At 39.8% G+C, this 25,635-nt stretch overlaps 2 protein-coding genes across 2 annotated transcripts; one reads left to right on the top strand and one right to left on the bottom strand.

The window, feature by feature from the left end:
• Positions 1-4,425: 4,425 nt before the first annotated feature.
• LOC133930258 (uncharacterized) lies at positions 4,426-6,116 on the bottom strand. The gene is made up of 2 exons (XM_062376906.1): positions 5,924-6,116; positions 4,426-5,048 (listed from the first exon to the last, which is right to left on the bottom strand). The coding sequence occupies exons 1-2, from the start codon at positions 6,114-6,116 to the stop codon at positions 4,426-4,428; spliced, it is 816 nt and encodes a 271-aa protein (XP_062232890.1).
• A 9,292-nt stretch (positions 6,117-15,408) lies between these two features.
• LOC133930792 (probable LRR receptor-like serine/threonine-protein kinase At1g56130) lies at positions 15,409-24,598 on the top strand. The gene is made up of 17 exons (XM_062377528.1): positions 15,409-15,856; positions 15,964-16,111; positions 16,193-16,264; positions 16,772-16,843; positions 18,125-18,196; positions 18,359-18,430; positions 18,518-18,589; positions 18,849-18,920; positions 19,016-19,087; positions 19,717-19,785; positions 20,283-20,348; positions 21,327-21,383; positions 21,483-21,527; positions 22,557-22,618; positions 23,379-23,743; positions 23,878-24,064; positions 24,166-24,598. The coding sequence occupies exons 1-17, from the start codon at positions 15,754-15,756 to the stop codon at positions 24,351-24,353; spliced, it is 1,794 nt and encodes a 597-aa protein (XP_062233512.1). The 5' UTR covers positions 15,409-15,753; the 3' UTR covers positions 24,354-24,598.
• Positions 24,599-25,635: the final 1,037 nt, after the last annotated feature.

Here is a 25,635-nt window from a genome sequence, read left to right as displayed (position 1 = left end):
CCCGTGGAAGCGTGCAGGACAACAAGAAGGAGCAGAGCACACAGAAGAGGAGTGAAAGACTTACACAAACCAGTAATGCAGATGGCCCAGGATATCTTGGCCAAGAAGTGGGGCATCATCAAAGAGGGTTAGTGCTGACAGAGGAAGGATGTGGGAACCGTTTAAATAGTATTCGAGCTAATTATTAAAAAAATTATTTTCTATAATTACACTTAGGATTGGAACACGCGCTTTTACAACAAGCACATCATCACAATATATAACAAAGAGTAAGTAATTAAATTAAGTTATAAATCTTTAAGTAAATTAAATCTTATAACAAAATATATAAGCCGAACATTTGTTAGAGTAGTTATACAGCGGAATAAGTTACATGATAACAAAAGATGGGTAGCGTCGATTACCCTAAGACGCCACCCTAAAAGAACAACACACGAGTAGAATGACACTATTCTTGCACGTCGCCAATATCGACAGATGTAAAGTAGTCAAAAACTAAATATTACTCACCTTGAAATCAAACAAAGCACATGAGTACGAAGATATTCGCAAGACTTAATCTATAATATACACTTATAAATAGCATGACTTCAAGGAGAATGCATATGGGTAATTAGCAAGGATTCAACCACAAAGGTTAAGTAACTTAATATGCAAAAGTGATTTGTACTCAAGTGTAAGCATCTACATCTAACCAAACACACTTGTATCATGAGATCATCAACATAACTTAACTGTAACTTGTACCATATCAATTTTCATCAACATCACCATCTATGTTCCAACATTCCATCACAACATCACAATAACGAAAATCTACGATTTATGTAAATAGACAGAAGCATGCTTATAATCGAGAGAGCGGCAATTCGAATTGATCTTACCCACACGACATGACACGAGGACCATTCGGCATGTGTCACCCGCTAAAGTGCACACAAGGGGCACCTGTGTCAACATTTTCCAATTGAGTCCCGACCGTTTGAACATGCACATATAGGTGCATAGGTTCACTAGGGCTATTCCTGAAGCACCCTAGTTACGCCTAAATGTGTGGAGGTAGCTAGAACTACTCCTCGAGTAAATTAGATACCTCTACGAATCTATTATACCCACAACATATTTATGACGTTACCTCTACAAGCTCATTATGCCCACGACACCATAGGCCAATAAGCCAAAAGGTCATAGCTACAAAAGGTATTCGACTTATCTTACTATTATATCGACATGTGGTAGGTACGGAAAGTGTTAAATCCAACTACAACAACGGACGATGCTTAATCGATTCAAGCGAGGCTATAGCATCCGAGACTCTCTTCTAGAGCTATCCCTATTGCCTACCTGAATCTCGTCTCATCCTCACTGACTTACACATCATCATCATTGTATTTGTGAAATAAGAGTAAACCCTAAGCTCGCGAACGATGATCGAACCACCGCTCTACTTCTACTGATGACCTAAGCCTTGCTAAGTATGACATATTCATTTTAAGTTAGACCATTGAGCGCTATACCCAGGGTTATAATGGATCAATAGATAACAAAACTAATGAAGGGTAATGCAACAATTAGGATCTACTCCCAAAACTCGATATTTAATTAGCCATCATGCAAGACATACATATAGCATAACTTATCGATTTAACACAACATGTGATCAAAGTAATAGGATGAGTATAATTAGATGCTTGTCTTGATCAAGTGCTTCACACATAATATTACAATCAGGTTCCACTTCAAGAATACTCCCGTCGCTTCTGGTTCATCGATCGCTAAAAGAAAGAACGGTGCATCACAATTAACATGATGAAATACTATGATACATGCACCAAACGCCATGAAATATAACAGAAGATGAGGTACTGAGTAAAGAATATGATGCAACAAGAATCATATGAATTTAAGGTCTGTTCAAAAATGACTTTAATTAAACTAGCTATCAAGATTACATGAGATTCAATAATATAAACAACACTTTCATACCAAAGTATATTTTTTCTAGATAGCACTGATCATAACATGAATTATCCAAATTTTTTCTAGATAGCACTGATCATAACATGAATTGTCCAAATAGTTTCATAATTTTATGACACCATATTAATTAACTATGATTTAATTAAACTGAAACACATTTAATTAATTAATTATTAGAAAGTATTTTGAAAGTTACAATATTTTTTACATGTAGTTCATACTCGTACGAAGCTAACGCAACTAGTTTCATAATCTTTGGAGTTTGTATGAATTAATTACAAAATATACAAGCTGTCGGCAAAGTAAACAGGAAGGAAAATCATCTGATGAATAGTAACTTTGAAAGTTCCGATCTTCAGGTCGGAACATCCAGTGTTTTATGAAAATGGGGTTCTCGGGTTGCAGCTCTATTCAATTGAATTTCCGGTATAAAAGTCAAAACTTCTGATCGGGTCAGATATGTTGGACTTTTATGAAAACGAGGCTCTCGGTTGGGTTAACTCGAGGTTAACTGGATGTTCTAATCTAAAATTTGGAACTTTCGATTCTTCCAGTTTGCCTAATTTCACAAAGAACCCAAGGTTGATTCGATTGCATGTTTCACTAACTCAAAGAAAAGGTGGTTTTACACTAGTACATGGGTTCTAGTCTTCATACAACAACAAAATACACACAAATCTCTAGTTCTATCTCATACATTCTCCTCCTACCATATCCATTTCATGAAGAACATGAGGTGCATTGCAACACTCGATTTGTAGCCCCTAAACTTGGATTCATCCATCATGTAACGTACATTCCTACCAAAGAAACCTAGAATAACTCACCTAAGGTTAGTGTTGTGGTCGGAGACCTTTGGGTGCAGAAGAAATTGAAGGGAAATGCTTGGAGAAGAGAAAACCCCGCTGCTGAAATTCCAGTAAGAAGGTTGACAAGTTTGAGTTGCCAAACCTTCAAATCTTCATGCATGAGAACAAGAGTTAGATGGATGAGAAGTTAAAGAGGAGAGGAATACAGTGGTATAACATGCATACCTCGAATCCTTGTTCTTGAGTGGGATTTTGGGTGAGAAAATGAAGAGTTTAAGGGAGAGGGAAGAGGGTGTTGCGGCTCTTGATGTTTGGCCGGTTGGAAAAGAGAGAGAGTGGGCGTGGGGGAGAGTGGGGCTGTAGGTGAAGGGAAAGAAGGGGGTGTGGGCTGGCCAAGCCCAAGTGGGCCCCACTTGCTAGTGTTTCAAGCGTATTTCAGCTAAAAATCATTTATATTCCTCCTCAATTTCTCCTCCCCTTTTGTTCACTCAAGAGAGGTGGCTCCAAAATTCTAAGGATTTTTGCGCCTCTAAAACAAACCGTGATGAACCCAATTAAATTCAATTCACCCAAAAGCCTAGGCGAGACTTAAACTGACAAAAGTGTTAACATCGGTTAGTTTTTTAACACATAGCAAAAGCCAAACTACCAATTGGAATAACAAACAAATCATAATGCTTAGCATTCAAATATGATACTTATTATGCTAAATTTTGCTTAATGACATGATTAGGAATTGGGATGTGACAAAGGAATTCAAGCCTACCTGAACACATATATTTTCATGTTATCTCTGAACCTGTTTTTGAGAAAGCAAATTTTATAGGCTAAAGGTGGCCCAAGAAAAGGAGGCAAAGAAATTTTCGGTTGCAATAAAGAAAGAGGAGGGCAGAGGAACACTTTAGAAGCTAAATTTAGGAACCTAAGTGTTGTGCTATGACATCTCCCCAAATATGGATACTATCTAAAAGCAAGCACCGGTGACACTGTGGAGTTCAAATCGAACAAACCAACAGAAATCTATTAATTGATTTGAAATATCAATCTCAAATCATCCAAACACCAATTCTATCCTACCAAAATAAAGGCAATCAACATTAACCAAAGCTGCCCGAAATTGACAACGCACTCGAGGAACCAGCAACAGAATTGATTAGCGTACTCAGGCTTAATTCAAGATGGATCAGTGACAAATTTGGCTTTAGTAATAGAGTTTATGGTGTGAATGGCTCCCTATAAATTTAGTATTAGGCACATATATAAAACAAATGGATAAAATGTCATCCATTTAGATTCCAGTATACAAATGGTGGGAAAAAAAATAGATGACGCATAGGGATTGAATACTCTTTTATTCCTCACGGCATCCAACAAAAAACACGTATCCGCAAATAAATATGAAGCACTTATTAAGATACTGCCTTTTTGGGATTATTACTTACCATTTTTCACCACTCCAGGACGTCTTAATACACAATATTCCTGGTGCTCTTCCCTGTGGGATCTAATTCTTTTTTTGGTTTGGCCAAAATTCTTGTTGTTGGCCTTGACACACCCCTTGACAATGCAACATAAGTTTTCCATGTGAGAACACAGGCTCCGGAACATAGATCCTAACATTAGGGATGGTTTGTCCCTACGATTTATTTATGGTCATTGCAAAATTTAGACATATTGGGATTTGTTTCCTGTTGAACTTGAAAGGAAGTGAAATATCGTCCGAGGGAAACAAAGTGATCCTTGGTATGAACACCCTTTTGCCTACATGTTGTCCACCAACAATTTCGACATCAATTGCATTGTCTTGGAATGCTCTAACAATTAGTCTTATTCCATTGCACAAGCCATTGTTAGGATCAAGGTTGCGGAGAAGAATCATAGGACAGTTGATTCTTACTTTGAGCACATGTGGGGGGAGGCCATTTGGAGTGATCGAGTTCAGAAACTCAATAGGGTAGTGATTGTGTGAATCATCATCGACAGAGTCGAAGCTGTGATAAACCTTTTCCTGGCCTGGAAATTTATCAATCATCTTTGCGTTCAGCTGACCCACATGCTCATTTTTGGTTGAAAGAATGGCACAGATGATCATATAAGCTATTGATCTTGCATTTTCCTCAAGTGATGGGAATACATCTTGAATGAGTTTATTTATTGAATCTTCGGTGTCTGTATAACCAATCACAATGTCATCAGGTAGACGAACATAATCATCTCCAATCATCCGTTCAGTTCCATTTCCAATTCTAAGGAGATAATCTGAAAACCATGGGTCAGAATGAGCCCTCATGTTATGTGACAATCTTATCTTCCTTATATTTTCCCATAAATAAGATCTCTATAATGTAGCATCAGTTATCTGTGTTCTTGTCCCATGCGTCACCACAAGAAGAACCTATCTAAAATCTCCAAATAACAAAGTACAATCCATAATATCTTGTAGGGACCTATCAAGTGTCTCAACTGTTTGATGCTTTGTCACGGCAACTTCATCCCAGATAATCAAGGATGCCCTACAAAGTAACTCTTCGATGCCACTTTGTTTTGTGAAGTTGCACATGCTATTGTCAGCAAGCTTAATTGGGATTTTGAACCTTGAATGTGCAGTGCGTCCTCCAGGCAATATCGATGCTGCAATACCAGAAGTTGCAGTTGCAATGGCTATTAAGCCCTCTGAGCACACTTTAGCAAGAAGTGCCTTGTATAGTAATGTCTTACCTGTGCCTCCTAGACCGTCCACGAAAAATACTTGGCTATTGTTATTAAATACATGATATATGATTTCATCAAATCCTGCACGTTGCTCCTTGTTAAGAGATGTATATATATCTAAATGTTCTTGATCTATGCCCACAGAAAGTTCCTCTCTAACCTCTCTTATTATGTTAGTGGAAAAGTCACCTTATTGATACAAATAAATAAATGTATCAAGAAACCATTGATCAATAAACAAAAAAAATAAAAGGCACTCATATAGGAATTTCAAGTGATATTTTAATGTGTTATGGGAAACTACAGTACACACTATAATTGTATGCTGTGTTTTCTACCATGTTTTGTAACAAAAAAAAAATGCACTGTAATACATACAAACTATGCAGATACAATCATTTGCTTAGATTGGAAAAAATTACCTGTGTCCTTCACCTCAGGAAGAACATAATTTCTGATATCCTTCCCCATAGAATGAACAATATCCCGTATGTCTCTAAGCACCATTTGCTCTACTGCTATTGTGTTAGAGTTGTCCCGCATGTAATCTTCAGACATTGGATCCTTGTGCTTGTCCCACAGTGCACGGATGTTGGTGGCCTCGCAAAACACCATAATAGTCGCAAATAACCTTCACAGAGCACATGGCATCTGAAAAGTTGCAGCCTCACTCAAGCAGTCAAAGTTGCAGCCTCACTCAAGCAGTCATCAAGTGACATGTCTGTCTATATAAGTCATCTTTTCTCGCATGCTTCTCTAAAAGTTGAGTATGTGATGAAAGACACTGTTCTCAAATTCTCATATGAGGTTGCACCTCTCACATGATTCAGAAGCACTCTCAAAAAGTATCTCTCCTCTTCAGCAAGGTGCGCATACACAATTCATCCAATATGTCCTATCTGCTTTCTTCTTTGCCAAACCTTTCTACCCTTGATCCACCGATAGTGTTCCGGGAACTCTATGTGCAATAATTTCCTTGCATAACTATCCACATAGTTCATCTTGATATACTCAGTAAGTGTGGTCATAGAAGAAGATGGCCAGCTGACAACATCCTCAAGATTATCATACCCATCACAGGTAACATGCTACATGTTAGGCAAATGAAGTTGGAGTTGCAAAACAGATGGATAGACACCAAACAGTGGGAAACCAAAAATCCTATGAACATCTTCCGGTGGTGATATGTATCTAGCATCCCTATATTGATGAATCTCATTGATTTCTCCACCTTCCTTCTGAGCAAGGTGGATTGATAATGATGCATGGTCATGGCCTTTATATACGTACTTAAATAGGTACTTAACAGCTTCGATGCATGAGCAAGCTTCAACGTTGATGTGGCAGTTATATCGCATAAGCAGTCCAAGATTGTATGGGACCACCCACTTGTTATCTAACTCCGTACCTCTAATCTTTACATGACGTCCATCATCTCTCCTGCTATATAAACGATATGAGTCCTTTCCTTGTTGTGTTGCGGCACAGAACTGTTGAGGATAGTGAAGGCGACACTCTCCATCCACCATACAAGGACACTTTCTATTTAGTACGCCACACGGTCCGTGCAACATATGCTTGATGACTAGATGATGCAACACGGTGTACTTGTCCTTGTCTGGTATCTCCGCAGAAATTACTTTATCATATCCATCTGGGCTTGTTAACTTACTGCCTGACTTCATGATCAACAAAAATTGTTTGTGTGGTAGGCCCCTCTTTTGAAACTCAGTAACATGAAGTACGCTGCAACCTCTCTAAAATACTTTTTCTTGATCAACAAATCTTTAATGTCTCGCGACTTGGCCATGTATACTCTTGCTGCCACTTTCGGTCTATCTTGTGGTGTCTGGCTAGGTTCAAGATTGGTTGTTATATCCTCCCAGTACGGATTGCACATCATCATGATGAAGTAATCTGGTTCCCCAAAACACTGAACAATAGGCATTGCATTAAGAAATCTTTGTTGCATGTTGCATGTCGCGATCGCCCCTCGGAAAAGTATGAGGAAGCACAATTCTCTTGCCAACCTCAGAAGTTCATGTCTCTCCAGCAAAAATCACATCAACCACACCCCTACAATAGATAAATCACACCATGAATAAATCATATGTGTAAAATTTCTAGAACACAACTGGTAATGAGTGTAATGATAGGTGGATGTGCAGTAATTTTAATGGTCAGAAAAAATCATTTTTTCCTTCACCTGGTATAGTTTAGCGCGTATGAGTTTTTGGTTCTCCCGACTAGAGTACCAGTCTAGCCTCATAGACTCGATCTTGATATACATGTCAACAACCCATTGTTGGAAAAGCCATCCTCAAAATAACAATATGTTAAAAAGTGCCTTTCTAACTTTGTAGCTTGAGAGAATAGTATTCTCTTGAAGTGACATATCTGCATATTGAGCTACCTCTACCATCCTACTTAAGAAATCACCTCCTTGTATGTCATTGTTGCCTTCATTGTCTAATTGATTTTCGGCCTCACTGTGGTCTACAACAAATTTGAAATATCAATATACACAAACATAGGAGTACCAACATTATTAAGCATTGATATATGGAGTGAGTGTAGGTACCTATATGATCATCACAAGTGGCTTCTTCCCTGAAATGCACATTAGCGGAAGCTGGCGCTTCACTTGGATCATCTAGGTTCATAGCCTCCAGAATTATAGATGGACCATTGTACAACATTTTGAGGTCCTAGCTAGTTTCCCCTCCGGGGAAAAATAAAGGATATGCCAATGGGTCGTAACAACCATGATATGCTCTAATATAGCGCGGGTGATCACCTTTGGCATATACAATCACACTCCTATCAAAACTTCTCTGAGAATCATTCCCTTCTAAATAGATAGCAGCAACTTGTGAGGCCCTGGGGGCATTGTACCTTCGTTGGTCAGGCGTGACATTTGTATTGAGTTCAATTCTATAGTCATCTCGGTTTGGAATAGAACCAACTCTCTTAAAAGTCTGTACGTATGGGTGATCTTGTAATATTCTTAGGATATTCTGGATGAGATTGATATCAAGGTCGGGAGACCTCCACACTCTGTGGGACAATGTATCATCTTCTGTATCATAAAAGTAGAGCTGCAAATGATGAGGCCCTGATAACCTGGCACCAACTAGTCCAGATGATGGTACAACCCACCATGCACACGGAATGTATATATACCAGACCCGGTTGTAGTGCTAACTCATCGGTCAAGGGTAACTTCAAGACTTGTGAAAGAGAAATGAGAGTTGAAGTACCGTATGTGTTTTCTGAAATATTTTGCATCATCATGTACCTGACTTGTAAACAATCGTTTTAACCAGCAAGCACATATGGAATATGTATTTTTATCTTTTCTTTTCTACAACAGAATCCAAGTGACTCAAATTGAAATCTTTTTGCACCACAGTATTGGCAATCAGGTACTTTTCTCAAAACATGGTGGCTATCTGGCAGGTTATGGTAGACATAGTCATATGGATCAGCGGTGTTGGTACCATCAACACCCTTAACATACATACGATACGAGCGACTCGAACTCATCACCTGAGAGAAAAACAAGGTTTGGTTCTCAAAACATGAACATATTAAATCAATCAAATCAATAAAACTAAAGAGTATATATATGCAATTGTTACCTTCACCAAGCAATGTCCTGGTTTTCTCATCATCATTGTTTGCAACGTCACAATTATGGGTTGCCTCAAGATGATCTATTGCATGATGGTTGATTGTACATGAGATCCTATTTATAGCTCGATGTGTAATAAATATAATTGTTCAATTAAAAGTCACCTTTTTTGCATCAGAATTAGGGTGTGTAGGCTTGAATAAACCACTGTCGAATTCTATATCATTGGGTTATGGAATTCTCTATTGAAGAGGCAGCACATGTATAGTTTCCTCTTGAGTAAGTCCATATGGACCATGGGTTACCAAGGAGCATGTAATTAGATGTAATTGGAAGCTATACTGGCTACACTGCAGACATATCAATGTATTCAATTTCACAAATGTGTTCACCTGGGACTGGAGATTCTTGGTGCTTTTCAATGCTACCTGCTTTCCTATTCTTGTACTCCCGTATATGACGCAATAATATTTCCTTCTTGGAGTCATCCATACTTATGTATCTTTCTCTGTTTATTAGGAGTTTGTCCTTACTCGAACTGCCACCTGGTCATCAATGGAAAAGTTTTTGAATTAGCAACACATAATCTATTGAGTTATGACGCAAATAGGATCACATAAAAAAGTCTACAACATGGCACCTCGAGCTGCAATATTTGAAGTTGTCATGGTGGCACCATTTTGATCGGGCACAAAAGTACATGCAACATAGCTAGGATCATATTGTCATACATATTTACCATTTCTATGTAGCCACTCCATGGGATCATCTGGATCGACATTTTCCTTGTCTCTTATGCTCGGTGTTTGCTAAATGGTTGAATACGCCGTTCCATATGGTGATTATTGTCCTATGGCTGAGTAAGTACCTACAAAATTAATGTGAATTATATACACCCCAAACTGTACGAAGGTCGATTAAAAGCACTGGCTTGGTTCACAGACACACATCCATTAGTTGGTGTGAAGTGTTTGTTGGTAACCTGACTCTGAATCCGTTCAATATGTCCATTTGGTAAAGTATCTGAAACCCAAAATATCATGACAGTTGATTAAGGCACAACAATGTTTCTCGCATTAATCTCACATTAAACATTACCAGAGTAGGTGTGGCTGGTTCTGATGATCTAGTACTCCCTCCGTTAAGATTGTTTGATTAAGCTTTCTTCCTTGCTTGGTATTCATGCTGCTTTTTGTTCCTTTCTTCTCTCTAGTCCTCAGACAGTTCAGCTCGTCAGTCCTTGTCCCATTCCCTTTTATCGTTGGGAAAGGCAAACATTTGTTAACTGTATTGGTGTGACTGATATTACAATACTGTTGTTGATGGATCCAGCTACACAATGAATACAAAAATGTAGTCGCTGGTATGAGAATTACATAGTCACAAACATATATATGGGAAGAAAAATTATCTCAACAGATGATTAAAATGTACCAGAGTTTATGGGAATCAGGTTTCTTCCATTATCAGGAGTTGTATTGGACGGCTCCGATGACCCAGCCACAAGGTACAAATTGTTTGCTTTAGCCTTCTTCCTTTCACGGTATTCATGTTGCTTTCTGTTCTTTTCTTCCCTCTTACGCTACACCTCATCAGAAGGTGTTGTTTGCGGTGTTGTCGCCATGATTTTTGCAACATCAATTTGATTGCGGCGTGGTACAAAGTATTTCACATATATAGGCAGGCATCAATAAATGAACAAAGTACAAACCAGTAGACATCGCACTATACCTGTGTCGTTGTTGTTGTGGTTGGATATATCTCTGAATGCAGCTCGCCCTTCGCTCGGTGTGTCCATATTACTAGAAAATTATTAATATGTGCATTCCACTTGTTGCTCCTAGCGCAATCTTTAACCTTGCATCCCAGTCCAATGGTGTTCTGTCATGTCCCCTCTTCCCTGAAAGTGCAAAAAAGGGAGAAAAATTATGAGATGTATGTCGTCTTCAATCACGTGACACGTTTAAACATCAGATAATAACCATTAGATCACAATATAATTGATGTTTGTTTTCTGGATAACATATACTCCATATGGCCTAAACATTTAAAATCAAGTGTTCTTACAATGTAAGTTTCTACTGTTAGCTATAGTGCTCCATCATGTAACAGATACATAACTAACATGAGCACAAATTGTTGAGTGCTTATGTGCTGCAATGGACACAGGAGCAAAACTAATCGCCAATTCCAGCATCAGTGTTCTCTACCAGTACTGTGAGAAACTTCCAAAGGACAAGTATGGTGACTCCATTTCAGTTTTGTGCCATTTTACATGGCTACACAGGTTATATGCATTCAAAAATCTGTAATACCAAGTTTTTGTTTGGTGTTTTTTTCTATGTGGAGGGTTCTAACTCAATTTTTCTGATGTTCTCGCTCATGTTGAAGGTACTACACCCCAAGACCTATATTTCAGTTCACCCATTATGGTGATGGTTATGAGTGTACAGTAACATTGCCATCTAAAGCAAGAAACATGCAGAAAGCTAAGCACCTTGTTTGCCTTGATGCAGGTAAGAGGCTGCGTTAGCTGGGAGCACTTGATGATCACCTTTTGCCATCCGTTGAAGAGCCACCACTGGAAATTTTGAGCAAGGCTAGTAACCGCACATCTGGTACAGGTGTAGGTACATGATTGCTAAGTTCTCAATAGATTTCATCTATCAACTACTTGTTTTTAACTGTCATACATAGTGGAGCTGATTTTGTAATATTAATTTATTAATAACTAACAAAGAAATAATCTGTATTTGTGACAATGGTATTTTATTGCATTCTTAAAGGTACAACCAAATGAAAAGAATTGCATGGTACTGAAAGTGCATCTAAACCTCTATTTGAGTTTTGAATAATTGATGACAAATGATTAAGGGACTAATGAGTTTATCAAAGTTATAAACATGTTTTAGTCCTATCAAAGAAGTTAAATGACGTTAGCGTCCCTAAAAGGAAAAGAGAAACAGCATATAGTCACTCAATAGATTAAATTGATTTTATTTTCGAATTTGAGTATATGTATGTTGTTCTATGAGAGGGATGTATATAGATTGACTTGAAGATGTCTCAGTACTCAAAGTACCTATGTAGACCAAAGAAGAGAGACACAAATCATCCCACGAACACCGGAAAGTTAAATGTCTTAGTCTGTGCTCGGAGTCTCTGGGCTGACCCGGATACTCCAGATTCTAGTGTGTCAGCTGGAGTCTCCGAGTTCAGTTCCAACAGGGGTGCTTTATTAGTTTTTTTATTTTACCTGGAGTCTCCGGGTTGACCCGGATACTCCGTGTTCTATCAGTCATTCGAACCCTCCAAGTTGGGTTCCGGAGAGTCTCCGGGTATAACCCGGATACACCGTGTCAGTACAAAAATCACTATAATGGCTAGTTTTTTGAGGGGTGAGTATATATACCTCCTCACCATCTTCTTTAAGATGCTGTTGTTGCTAAACCAACTCAAGACACACATTCATCGCCATTCAATTGCCCTCCTAACTCATCTAGTGCATCAAATTTTGCAAGATTTTAAGAGTTGGGTTGAAAAAGTGAGATTGAGTGCTAGTGAGCATAAATTCATCATTTGAGCACTTGAGTTCATCATCAAGCCGTTGATTCACATTCGTTACTCTTGGAGCTTAGAGCTGCTAGATGATTAGGCGTCACCTGAAGAGCATCCAATCTTGTGGAGTGTCCTAAGAAGTCTGTGAAGGTCATCCTCGCCTCCGTAAGGGAAGAGAAAGCTTTGAGTTAGTCCAAGCTTGATCTACATGGTCGTTTGGTGAGGATAAGGGTTGAAAGAGATCTTGCTCTTTGTGAGCATCTCAACGGAGATGTAGGATCGTTTGATCCGAAATTCGAGAAACAAATTCTTGTCTACTTTACTTTCTTGCATACTTTCTTGTTCTAGTTGATCTTTAGGGCAATTTGTCTGGTATATTTATTTACGAGTTTATAACTGTAGGTGCTTGGTGAAAATATCTTTAAGCTTTATTTAAAACCATTGGTAACCCTAAGATTCAATTAGACTTACTTAGGTGTTCTTAATTTTTTATTTCATGTTCCATCCGGACTATCCGGGTTAAGCTAAGAACCTCTAGATGCCGGAGTCTCTGGATCGACCTAGAATATCTAGGATCTGTAATCCGCTATGAAATTTTAATTTTCAGGAGACACCTATTCACCTCCTCTATACAACATCACGTACATTCAGGTACAACCAGGATTTTTGCTATGTCTGGCACTTGGGGGTTAAATAGAGGTGTTGCTAAGCTTCAAGGCTACAAGTTGAATTTTGTTTGTGATCAAGTTGGTCAGAAATACTCTGACTTTGTCCTGCTAATTGATGCAAGTATAGGAAAACAAGCTGCTACTTTGGGTATTGACCTATATTTGCATGACAAGATGGTAAAAGCTTTAGTTTCTCCTTGCGGACCTTTTGAGTTGGATGTTCGTCAGGTCTGATCAAGTCCATGTATTATTTTTCCTACTTGTTTCTGATTCTTTTCTTCTTATCTGAAAGTTTCCTTTCCCTTGGCTCTTAGATGGAACAAACAAAGCTATTTCAAGGGCTTCTCTTTAATGGTTTGTTTGGAAATACTATTCACCAGATCAAAAGCAATCAACACCACAACCACAAGGGAGTTCATTCTCAAGAAAGATGATACATTCCTATGGAACAATGCAAATATGTATTTGCTTTTACCTGTGGATCCTACTCTAGATTGTCATAAAAGTGTTTACATTAACTGGAGTGTGATTGATATAGCGGCCACAACTGTTGGACTTATGAGAAACATTTATTTTGAGGAGAAATGAAACCTAATTCTAATACCTAATCCAGACAACAATGGAGGAGATCTTATTCATTTGGCTAACAAGTCATGTAGGGTTGATGACCTTAGAAATATGGCAGTCCTAGCACTTCATACAGGGAAGATATATACCGCTCTTGATGTTGCTAATTTACCTACTAATAGCACATTTGACAGTGCACCTGAGAAAGAATCTGAATTCCGTACATTTGCATAATACTTTGAGAAGAAGAATGCTCAATCTTGTGCACATTCACGCGCTCATGCAAGAATACACATGTTAAACCTAAATTGAACTAACATATTTCATTTACAGGTACAATGTATTCTTGCATGAGCACAAATTGTTGATATATAGCATATCCAATGGTACTTTAGAATATTAATTGCAGACTTTAAGCAAGTAAATCATAGTTACTTATACGAAAAGAAGAAACATGAAAACTTCCATCTGATTACCTATTTGTGGTTTCGCGACTATCGTCTTCACGCTATTCAGCCTCGATTGTAATTGTCTGAGCTACGCATATCTAGACATCGATTACGCCACGCAAGCAAAAGAATTTTTTTTTTCTCAATGGGATCAATTTGCAATAGGAACAGATGTGACACCTTGCAATAGGATTAAAACTTGCTGCTAGCAGAGGATCCTGACCTAGGGTGAGGAGCGGAGGCGCTGCGTGAGAATGAATCAGGAAGAACAGCAAGATGGTGGCGTCTCCTTCGGAGGTGGCCGAACGACGGTGATCCCAGCCTGGACAAAGCGGAGGAGCGGCAAGACGACGACGTCTCCTTCGAAGGTGGCCATACGCAGGCGATCCCAGCCTGGACGAAGCGGAGGAGCAGCGGGACGACGTCGTCTCCTTCGGAGGTGGCCGGACGCAGGCGATCCCGACCTAGATGAAGCGGAGGTGCGACAGGATGGTGTCGTCTCCTTCAGAGGTGGTCAGACACAGGCGATCCCAACCTGGACGAAGCGGAGGAGCAGCAGGACGGTGGCGTCTCCTTCGGAGATGTGCGGATGAAGGTGATCACATCTTGGATGAAGCCTTCAGAGCGGCAGGACAGCGACATCTCCTTCAGATACGTTGCATTTGGGAGTCAGGAGACAACGGTGCGTTCGGGACTCGAAGAGGAGGCAAAATGATCGTGGGCCCGTGAGTGCCGGATGAATCGGGCGCTTTGGAACATCGGATTTGATGAAGCTATGCGAGAAGAATTCTGAGCGTTTAATCTTGAGAAAGCAGAATTTCTATGCACAGATTGAGTGGATGGAGGAAAGATCATATATGTGAGTGCAGAAGGTTTTGTTGATTTAGAAAAGAGTTAAATTGATGTATTATATAATGATATAGATTTATTATTTATTTATGTCCGGTTCGGAAAAATACACCGTTACTCACGAGGATTCGTACTGACACCCACGCAGATTTTTTTTTTTTTTTTTTTTTGATCGGACGCCCACGCGGATCTGGTCCAACGCGAGAGCGACTTCTCTCTTCCCGAGTCCGCCTGTCGTTTCGCAGCGGCCAAACCTCAGAAACTGGCGCCGCCTACCGCCGCATCTCCCGCCACCGGCCGGCGCCTCCCGCGCGCTCCCCACCTCCCCCTGACCCAGTCGCGTTAACTCCGCCTCCACCCCCGCGACCTCGTCTCCGGTCCCCGAGCCCGCGTGCCCCCAGTCCCAGGTCAATCCCTAGAGGCAGAGCCCCCAGCCCAAGTAGCAACCCAATGCTGTGCTCACAATCCCATCCTGTCACCTCCTCTTGCCCAGGTCAACCCTCACGCGCTGCTTCCGCTCCCAGCCCATGACTCTCGTCGCTCTCTTCCTCCTCGTGCTCCTCACCCTCGCCGCCGGGCAGCCCAGTCTGCCCGTGCCGCCGTCGCAGCAGAAGCCTACCAACACCGACGGTATCGATCTCTCGTGCTTTCTCTGAAGTAGTCTAGTCGCGGAGAGTTGGGTTGACAGCGGGCAAGCATTTGCGGAGTCGGAGCTCACGGATCTCTCGTTTTGGCAGCGGAGGCACTGGGTGCGGTATTCCGGCTGTGGGGCCTGACGATCAACGCGTCGGAGGGTGCGTGCCCGAGTCACGCCTGGCACGGCAAGCCCGGGGAGAAAGCGTCCGTCAACTGCAGCTGCTCCGCCGAGTGCCGCGTCACGCACCTGTGCGCGTTTGCCTGTCTTTCTCCCATTTCTTGCTGACATCTCTGTGCTCCTGGGATTGACGGGTGGGTTGGATGATGCAGGAATGTGACAGGGTTCAGGAACATCACGGTTATCCCGCCGGAGCTCTTTAATTTGACGGAGCTCGTCAGCCTGTGAGTTTTGGGGTTGATGGTTAATGTTGCAGACGTAATAGATGCAACAATACGATTCTCTGCTAACTCTAGAAAGTAATAGGTGATATTAGGTTAAAATGAGTTCTCTTCTGTAAGTAATCAACTGATATAGTTTGGCAGCAACTTTTCACTGCATCATAATGAATTGCTTCAGAATACACCAGTGCTTATTGAAATGCTACGAGTTATATAGTCGCCTCTCTTAAAACCACTACCATTCTGTCGATAAACAATTAATAGGAGCATTTGGTGGAAAATATTGCCTAGAAAAACCAGAACAAGAAGTATTTTCGGACCAAATTCACTTTCCTAGAGTTACATCTATTTTGGACTGAAGGTTTTTTTTTTTTAAAAAAAACTCAGCCTGCTTTAGCAACACCATGGTATTTCTTTTTTATATTGCCTTTTATTATCAATATGATGTTACATTCTTGAGTGAGAAGAGACATCTTAATATGATTGTAAGTCCCTTCCTATTTCTTTCAGGGATTTGAGTAATAACAACTTGAGTGGTCCAATACCCCCAGAAGTTGCCAATCTTTCCAAATTGGAAACATGGTGATTACCGTTACCGAACCTGTTTGTTCCCGAAGCTCATGAATTTGATTTAGCTCCTCATTGGGCAATTATTATTGTATTGTCATCAATGAGCATGTGCACTGATAGCGTGATAGTCCATCTTGTTGAGTACCATGGAACTCTCTTGATTAATCTAGTGATAACAGAATGTTTAAACTTCCCAAGTTAATTAAGCCACAAAATGAACTCTCTTGATTAATCTAGTGATAACAGAATGTTTAAACTTCCCAAGTTAATTAAGCCACAAAATATGGCCCCATCATACATCCATAACAAATGATGATGTAGGTCAATTCACAAGTGATTCCTTATTGAACAAATATGTGCTGATCTCTGCAATCCATATCTCTAGTGTAGACTTAAATTTCAATATAGATATGATCTATGTTGCACGGTACGGGGATCCGACATTTTCAAAAAAACAACAATACGGGGATACGGCGCGCGCGCGCGCACACACACACACACACACACATATATATATATATATAATTTTATAAAATACATCACATGTTTATTAAGAAAAAAGAAAAGAAAAAATAATTAGATGTATTGGGCTGCCATTTTAGGACCCATCCGTCGCTCCTCACCCAATCACCCCGCCGCCTCCCCCCCCCCCCCCAACCGCCTCTCCTCCTGCTCACCCCAGCCGCCGCCGCCGCCTCCTCGCCCCCTCCTCCACCTCTGTGGCGGAGAGGAAGGGCCATACCCACGGGCGGTGGTGGCGGACAGGAAGGGGTGGTGGCGGACAGGAAGCGGTGCGGCACGCTTGTGCTCCTCTTTGCTGCGGCGGAGAGGAGGGGCGGCGGAGGCGGAGGCGCAGTGCCCCTGTGCTCCTCTCTTCTGCTGGGGCGGCGGTGAGAAGGGGTAGCGGCGGATCCATGTATCCCTGCATATCCCCGTACTGTACGCGTCCTGGATGGCGATGCGGCACATGTGGGACATATCCGTGCAACGTAGTTATGATATTACTATATTAGTTTCAGATAACGTAACATCCTAAATTATTGACACTTGTGCCTTTAGTCCTTTACTGTCCCATGTTCAGTTTCTAACTGTAGTAGTTTGGCTGCTGTAGTTCCAAGAACTATCAGTAATGTATCTACTGCATGCTTACATTGTAATGGTACATCTTATGCAAACAATTAATCCTTCTCCACTTTTTTTTGTTGATGCCCAAATTGTCCTAATTTCAGAACTATTTGTTAGCAAAGACATTTAGTCATCTTATGTCTGACCGATTGTTCTCTACATAGCTAGGCACTTCAATAATAACCAACTCAGTGGATCTTTTCCTTCTCAATCTTCAAGTTTAAGAAATCTTCAGTCCTTGTAAGTGTGCCTTATTTCCCTATATCGTTTCATGTACTAAGTAAAAATACCATTTTACTGTGCCGCTGTCTATATTACAGACAGAGCTAACTGGAGAGAAATAGATAGATAGTGTCTTGTTGGAAAAGAAAGATGAACTGTTCTTGATATTTTTTTATGCAGGTGGATGTTTGATAACTACATCGAAGGGCCAGTTCCTCAGTTTATTGAGAACTTAACCAATCTCATTGACTTGTACGCATAAGGAATTGTTTTGTTGTTGATAGGTACAGCCCATACTTTCTTTCCAATATTGGAGAGCTAATGTTGTGGTCTTGCTAGGCGAATGTATGGGATGAAACTTCAAGGACCTATTCCACAAAATTTCTCTAATTTGACGAATCTAGAAATCCTGTAAGTCACTCTAGTGGTTACTTCTATTAAACAAAATATCATTGCCATTTTGTTTTATATTGCCATTCTCTTACTTAAAGATATTGCAAAAAATAATGAAGTAAGAATGCATTTAATCCTTGTCCATCTTATCCGGAGAAAAGTTCTTATTCACCATTATTATGAAAACAATGCTGCCAATTGTTTCAAGCCACACCAATCTGATATTGATATTGGTATGTAGCTTATACTGCCATGTTTAATGGGGATTTCTTTACAGGATGCTTGGTGATCTTGAGGGTGGACGATCATCTTTTAATTTCATAGCAAATGGGTCAAACCTTTCAACGTTGTATGCCTTCACGTGCCACTATACTCCTACTGAACTATAGTCTAGTTTCATGGTTAATGCAATGACTTACTACATGCCTTTGATTTGTTGAACAGATCTCTGAGAAAATGTGGGATCAGTGACCAGCTTTCTAGTACTCTCCCAAACTTGCCCAAGCTAAAATACCTGTGAGTTTTCAAAAAGTTCTGCTTGGTTATAATGCTTTTATTAAGTTATATTAAATAACACTCTTTAAGAAAAATTAACCACCGAGCCTGCCTAGGAAGCACCTAGGTGTCAACCCTCCTGCCGCGTGCGTAATCGCCGCTATTTTGGGATAATCTGTAATATGGTTTTGCTGTTATTGTTTTAGACTGGCTTTGGATGACTTATACCTACAGTATCGTCTGTCAAGCATCAATATGCTTTTATTCTGAAAACAAAGACAGTATCAACAGACTTTATTCATCTCTTTTTAATTGCTTCTAATGGTAAGGGATAGGTTAGCTGGAAAATAAGTTGGATTTTACTGAATGTTACTTCAATTTAAAACTTTAAATGTTTTTTTTATTGGCGTTGTTATTTTATTTTGAGGGAATACAGTAGGGGAATCCTCTACTGTGGTAAAATGTTTCATGTACCATATAGACCGCTATTTTATTTTGCTCCTAGATTTGCGGCAATATCCAGTGGTGGAAGTTAGGCAAGAATTTAGTTTCCTTGGTGTTGGCAAAGTGCAGTCCATGTTGTTCAAATATTATTTAATTTGCTGATATTTCCTTTTTATTATGAATTGAAAGATGCATATCTTTTGCAGGGATTTGAGATTGAACAACTTACCAGGCCCAATACAACCATTGTCTAACTATACGAACAAAACCTACCTGTAAGTTGGAGTTACAGTGCTTGAGTGATATGCTGCCTTCAATAAGAAATTAAATTAGGGGCAAAACTTTAGCCTGATATGAACCTGATTGTGGTTGCGTGTAAAATTTGATAATCTTGGCAACTCATGCATTTTATTCAACAGCTTTGACTTCTCCTAAGTTCTACTGAATACTTTGAAATTGGATATGGTAAAGTGTACATCTTAAGGTTTATCATGAAAGCTAGCAGGATGAATTATGGGTGAAAATCTTTCAAAACCAAAAGGCATAGGCAGTGTTGTGCAGTTGTCTATTACTAGGGCTGTACAAGATGGTTTTGGAGAACTGTTCATCCATATGCACTGTTCATGCATAGTACAAACCGAAAAGAAAAGTATTACTAGCACTGTTCATCGGTCATGTCTAAACGGTTTTGATGATTTTGACCAAAACTGTGGTTGAACACCCCTGTCTATCACTATTTTCCACTTTGCTGATAATTTCTTTTTTCATTTAGATATTTAGGTGGAAACAACTTCAATGGACCTCTTCCTCCTGAATTTGTTCAATCATCACTTGCTTTGTAAGTCTGCACTGTCCAATTGTTCTGTGATCGCACTGGTTCATGGATGGCATTATTGCATTATGTCTATGGAGAATAAACTATTATTTCTTTTGTTGCACTAGTTAAACATATCCAAGATTCTACATGGGCCATTACTTACCCAAACCTGTTAAACTAAGTGTCAGGACGTTATCTGTTTTTGAGGAAAGTCAGGACATTATCTTACTTAGTACTAATGCTTTAATGTGGAGCCCAGAGGATTTTCTGTATGAACTTCCTTTATATCATTGCTCATCACCATGTCCATCCACTTTTGCGCAGCATAAGACTATCATTGTACTCATAATGGCTACTAATTCTGGGCTGCAGACTTAATTAGGGTGTGTCACATCAACTCACAATTGATCGCCATCCTATTGTTGAAGTATGAAATACATCACATGTAACCTGTACGCTATAGATAACACAGAGGTGCATGTCCTGAATTCCATACTTAGATCACATCAAACTTTAGACAGAATCCAATTAAAATAACTTTAATAAAACAGTTGCTCTATAGGACCATAGCAAATTTAGGAGCTTGGAAACATTGATCTCAAGTGGGTAGGGTGTTACAGCTCTACTATTTGGTTTCTCCTCTGTGGTGGCTTACTCTAGCTCCGTATTGCGGTGGCTTTTCAAAAGCACTTCTTTCTTTCTAGGTCTGGACATGTGAGTTAGTTAGGAGCATCTTTCTAGGATCCATAACAGCAAAATCCTACTAGGATTAGTAAAAGTTCCCGTAACAGACTACATTCCACATCACAGCGCAGCACAACACATCAACCACAAACTGGCCCTCTGTGTTTGTAACTGTTCGGGATGTGCCTAGAGTTATCTTCCCTTAAAAGAAAAACTTGGTTTAATATATTTCTTTATGTGGGATTTGATTATTTCCCCAGTGCAGACTGATCTTGTGCATGTCAACTCTTCTAACTTTTTGTATAAACACTCCAGGGATGTTTCATATAATCTTTTTCTTAATGGAACCCTTCCTGGTCCGAAGAAGTCAATGTATAGATTTCTTACTTTTGCGCAGTATATTAATATTTTTTTAATTATTTAATAACTATAGCAACCTTACTTATTCTTTTGCAAACATGTTCTACACAGAAATTATATCAACACTTCAATTGATGCAAACAGCACAATTGGCAGGTAATCAACAGGCATTCTTTGATATTGTTGGTCAAACAAGTACGCTGTTGTTGTTTTTCAAAGTAACATATGCAGTTTTTTCTGTAAGTTTCGAAACTTTGGTTATATTCACTGTGCTCCCTTGCTGCCTATTTTTTCAAGACTCAGAAGGTTGACATAATTGTTTAAGAAAGCTTCTCTAATATTGTTGACCAAAAGGCATTTCCTTTTCTATGTCTAATCTTTGTTGCGAACCAAGCAATAACTCGGTTGGTAGAGCCTCCAGTTGAGAGGTTGCCCACCCGGGCTCGAACCCAGATGTTCACAGGTCGTGTGAATACCTCACTAAAGGGTTCAGTACTCCCATCTCTTAAGACAAAACCAAGGGGACGTCTTCTCCCCATAGTCGAGTCTTTTTTTCTAATCTTTGTTGTTCAGGGTGCCCTTGCTTTCAATACAAAGAAAATAAAAAATGTAATCATTTTTACCTTGAGCGATAGCGTATTTGGTAGAGTCTTCCGTTGAGGAGGCCACTCACCCGGACTTGAACCTGGGTGCTCGCAAATTATGGGTACCCAACGAGTTTCCTAGCCAGCCAGGGTTTGGTGCTCGCCTTCCTTAAGACAAAGCCAGGGGGATGTCATCTCCCCGTGGTCTAGCTTTTTTTATTCTCTTCATTCACTTCGAAGAAAAACCATGGAAGATGTCAATGATCTCGTGAGTTTTCCTTTCCAACTCACCAATCAACATGCCTACATGTGCATTAGAAAATTATCACAAACTTGGTGTATCTCTGCATTTTAGGGAACAATTTATCGCTAAGCGAATCGGATAACCCTGGTCTAGAATAAGTGGAGAGAGTAAGGACATTTTCAACAAGGAGAATGTGGATAAAGAAGTCCTAGCATTGAGGTGTCCTTAGTACTTCCAGAAACACTACAAGACATTAACTTGACCTGTTAATAGGAAGGAGAATTTAATCACTGAATTATTTTGAAATTTGTAGTAGTATGGTGTGCATGTTTTTCACCTCTCTGTTTTACCATGCAGTGAAAATCTTACTCTCCTCAACTGCCTTCGCACGAAAGAATGCAACAGAAACAATTATACTAGTAAGTTTTCTTAGAAAATCTGTACTATATTTAAGCATCCTATTAGACTGCTAGCACCCATGTTTATCATGCTAGAATCAATATTTTGGTGTACATTTTATAAATTTCTGTTTAGCTGCTCTAGTGTTTGGCAAACACAGAAAACCATTTGTATACCCAGGTCAACGGTAACCAGTCACTGATTTCAGTCGGCCAGTACTGGTATGGGAAAAAACATGATCCTGCTATCCCACTAAACTATGACCCCCCTCCCTTTGTTCTTCTCCTGTGTTTGTTCCAACATTCTTTTGTAATTTCTTAGCCATTACTCTTTTACCGTCATCCTCCATTGCCTTGTATGAATACTGTTTAACTTCTGGTTTCTAGTTCTGCAAATTCCTTCTCAAACTTTTAGCGCAACATTTTGTGGTGAAGAAGGAAAAGAAAATCAGGTGGCACATGGTTGGGCACATTGGTGCAACACTTTTGACCAAATAATCCAAATTACAAGTCAGTGCAACTTGGTTATTACTCATCACAATTCATACGTAAGATTACAAATACAACAGTGAATATTTGCAGACAGAAAAAAAATGTGAAGAGGCTAACTAATTGGGGGAAGGCATAACCGTTTTATTGTAAGTTTTACTCAGATCTATGGGGTTATTAGAGAATTACCGATGGTTCTAAACTTTTACTCAGATTTTGTCAGTCTATTCCAGAGTTAACATGGTTTGTTGAAACTTTTAGTCGTTACCTCATCATCTGATCATAAATGCAGATCATGTAACTTCCTTCGCTATAAACTGTGGTGGAAAGCTGCATCATTCAGATCCACTGCGAACTGTATTCGATGAAGACTCCACTAATCTTGGAGCAGCAGGCTTTCATGTCAATACTGTCAGTCAATGGATAGTTAGTCACGTGGGTTCTGATCCTTTTAGTGAATCTCCTGGTATTGTGAATACAAGTTCTAATCCGATAGCAAACTTGTCAGAGCTCTACCAAACAGCAAGAACATCAACAAGTGCGTTGTGGTACTATCTTGTGGGTTTGGCTAATGGGAAATATATAGTCCAACTCTTCTTTGCAGAGATAGTCATAGTTGATGGACCAGGCAGGCGTTTATTTAACATCGATATTCAGGTCTCTCTCTCTCTCTCTCTCTCTCTCTCTCTCTCTCTCTCTCTCTCTCTCGTGAGTGGAAAATCATAAACCATACAAATGTTTTCAACATATCCAGCCCACGAGCTAAATAGTATTTGCTAAACTAAATGCAGGGTCAAAATATCAAGAAAGATTTTGACATAACTAACGAAGCAGGGGGTTCTAGAATACCCATGAACATAACCCATGAAGCGATCGCAGACAACTCGACATTGGAAATACATCTGTATTGGAGTGGGCGGGGCACATGTTGTATTCCATATGATGGAGCTTACGGGCCACTGGTGTCAGCAATAAAAGGTAACCACGGGACAAATGCTGCCAGTCTGTTCATCTTTCGTACTGTCTACAGATACTTACTGAAAGACATTTGCTGACAAGTAAATGCACAATTTTCTCAGTTTTCCCTTACCAAGAGCTGAATATCCCTCCCCCACAAGCACCACCACATTCAACACGACAGGATGAAAAGCGACAAGGAGTGGTTGCAGGCATTGCAGCTCTTTGTATAGCTGCTGCGGTGATATCTTCATCCATCATCTACCTTTGGTGGAAATGGGTTTCACTTGTGAAGCGTCCAATGGCATGAGGAATTCTGATGTATATAGCTGATTCTTCCTCCTGTTTCCTTGGCATGTGAATTAGCCTGGTATTTGTGGTTTATGTGTGCTGGGCATGGTTGCGAGCCTAACTACAGGAAGACATCGATGTACAGTTCACTTTGTGATCAAGATCTTCTTTAGGTCTATAGCTTTGTTTCTCTATCGATTGTAACCCAGGAAGTTATCTTAAGACTTTCTGCTACCAATAATTTTTATTTGTTTGTTGATGAAATCATTTTACTTTCTTGTTGTCAGATTCGTCTCGAATGGATGTAACTGGCGCATATCAAAGATTGATGTTTTGCATGTGTGGTTTGTTGTACGCTGATCAAACTTCCTCAGGATGCCTGCTGTTTTGCATGAAATTCTTGTGAAAATTCCTTGTTTCCAAACAGGTTACGGAGGGATGTATTTTGCAAACGCCCACTGGATTCGTTGTCTTGCAGTCTACCTTTCAAAATTGCCATCACTACCATAATGGTCTAGACCCCATAATCGTCACAATTACGAAACAGAGGCAGGACCCTTCAATACGATCCTAGAACTGTGATCCTATCGACATAAACACGAACCTGCCTTCAATCCTGGACATTGAACTCGAGTCTTTTTCCAATGATTTGACAAATTTAGTTCTTAGGAAGACATAGGAGTATAACTCTGTTGAATCTTGTTGGCTTTTCCGCGGCACCATATCATCTAGCACACGCAAAAAAGGAGAGAAAAACAAACATCTGCCAAGTTCGTAGGCAGAGACGTACAAAACGCGCTGGATGAAAATCAGGTTACATAAACTTATTCCTAAATAATCTCATGGATCACGACCACCGCACCAAGCCAGAATCATTGTAAACTACATCATTTTCATACTACAGAAGGTGATAAGGAATCCAATGGTTATTAGCAAGAGCCAATGAACAGAATTGGGAGCCTACTTGCAGCCACAAACACAAATCAAGTTGGAGAAACTGTAAAAGGCATACCTAGCACTCCCTGCGATCCAAAATATAAGTCCATTTAGGTTTGTCCTAAAACAAACTTTTTTATCTTTGACCATCAATAGCTAAAAAATCATATTGATGTTACTAGATTCATCATTTATAACTCTTTCTATTTGAAATAATGTATATTTATAGATACTATTAGTCAAAGCGTCATATTAAAGACCACATCGATGTCCTGATGGACTTATATTTGGGATCAAAGGAAGTAACTGATAACATGGAAGCTAAGTAAGAAAGCACAAATTTAAAGGAAATTATGATAACATTC

This window comes from Phragmites australis, chromosome 10 (assembly GCF_958298935.1).
Source record: "Phragmites australis chromosome 10, lpPhrAust1.1, whole genome shotgun sequence".
Taxonomy (NCBI): domain Eukaryota; kingdom Viridiplantae; phylum Streptophyta; class Magnoliopsida; order Poales; family Poaceae; genus Phragmites; species Phragmites australis.
This window is presented reverse-complemented; position numbering and strand designations above follow the sequence as displayed.

Coding starts and splice junctions, on each gene's coding strand:
- LOC133930792 (XM_062377528.1), top strand. CDS start 15,754: ATGACTCTCGTCGCTCTCTTCCTCCTCGTGCTCCTCACCCTCGCCGCC. Junction 21,384..21,482: donor CCTGGTCCGAAGAAGTCAAT/GTATAGATTTCT, acceptor TGTTCTACACAG/AAATTATATCAACACTTCAA. Junction 21,528..22,556: donor GCAAACAGCACAATTGGCAG/GTAATCAACAGG, acceptor TTTACCATGCAG/TGAAAATCTTACTCTCCTCA.
- LOC133930258 (XM_062376906.1), bottom strand. CDS start 6,116: ATGGTGTTTTGCGAGGCCACCAACATCCGTGCACTGTGGGACAAGCAC. Junction 5,049..5,923: donor TCCTGAGGTGAAGGACACAG/GTAATTTTTTCC, acceptor CATGGTTTTCAG/ATTATCTCCTTAGAATTGGA.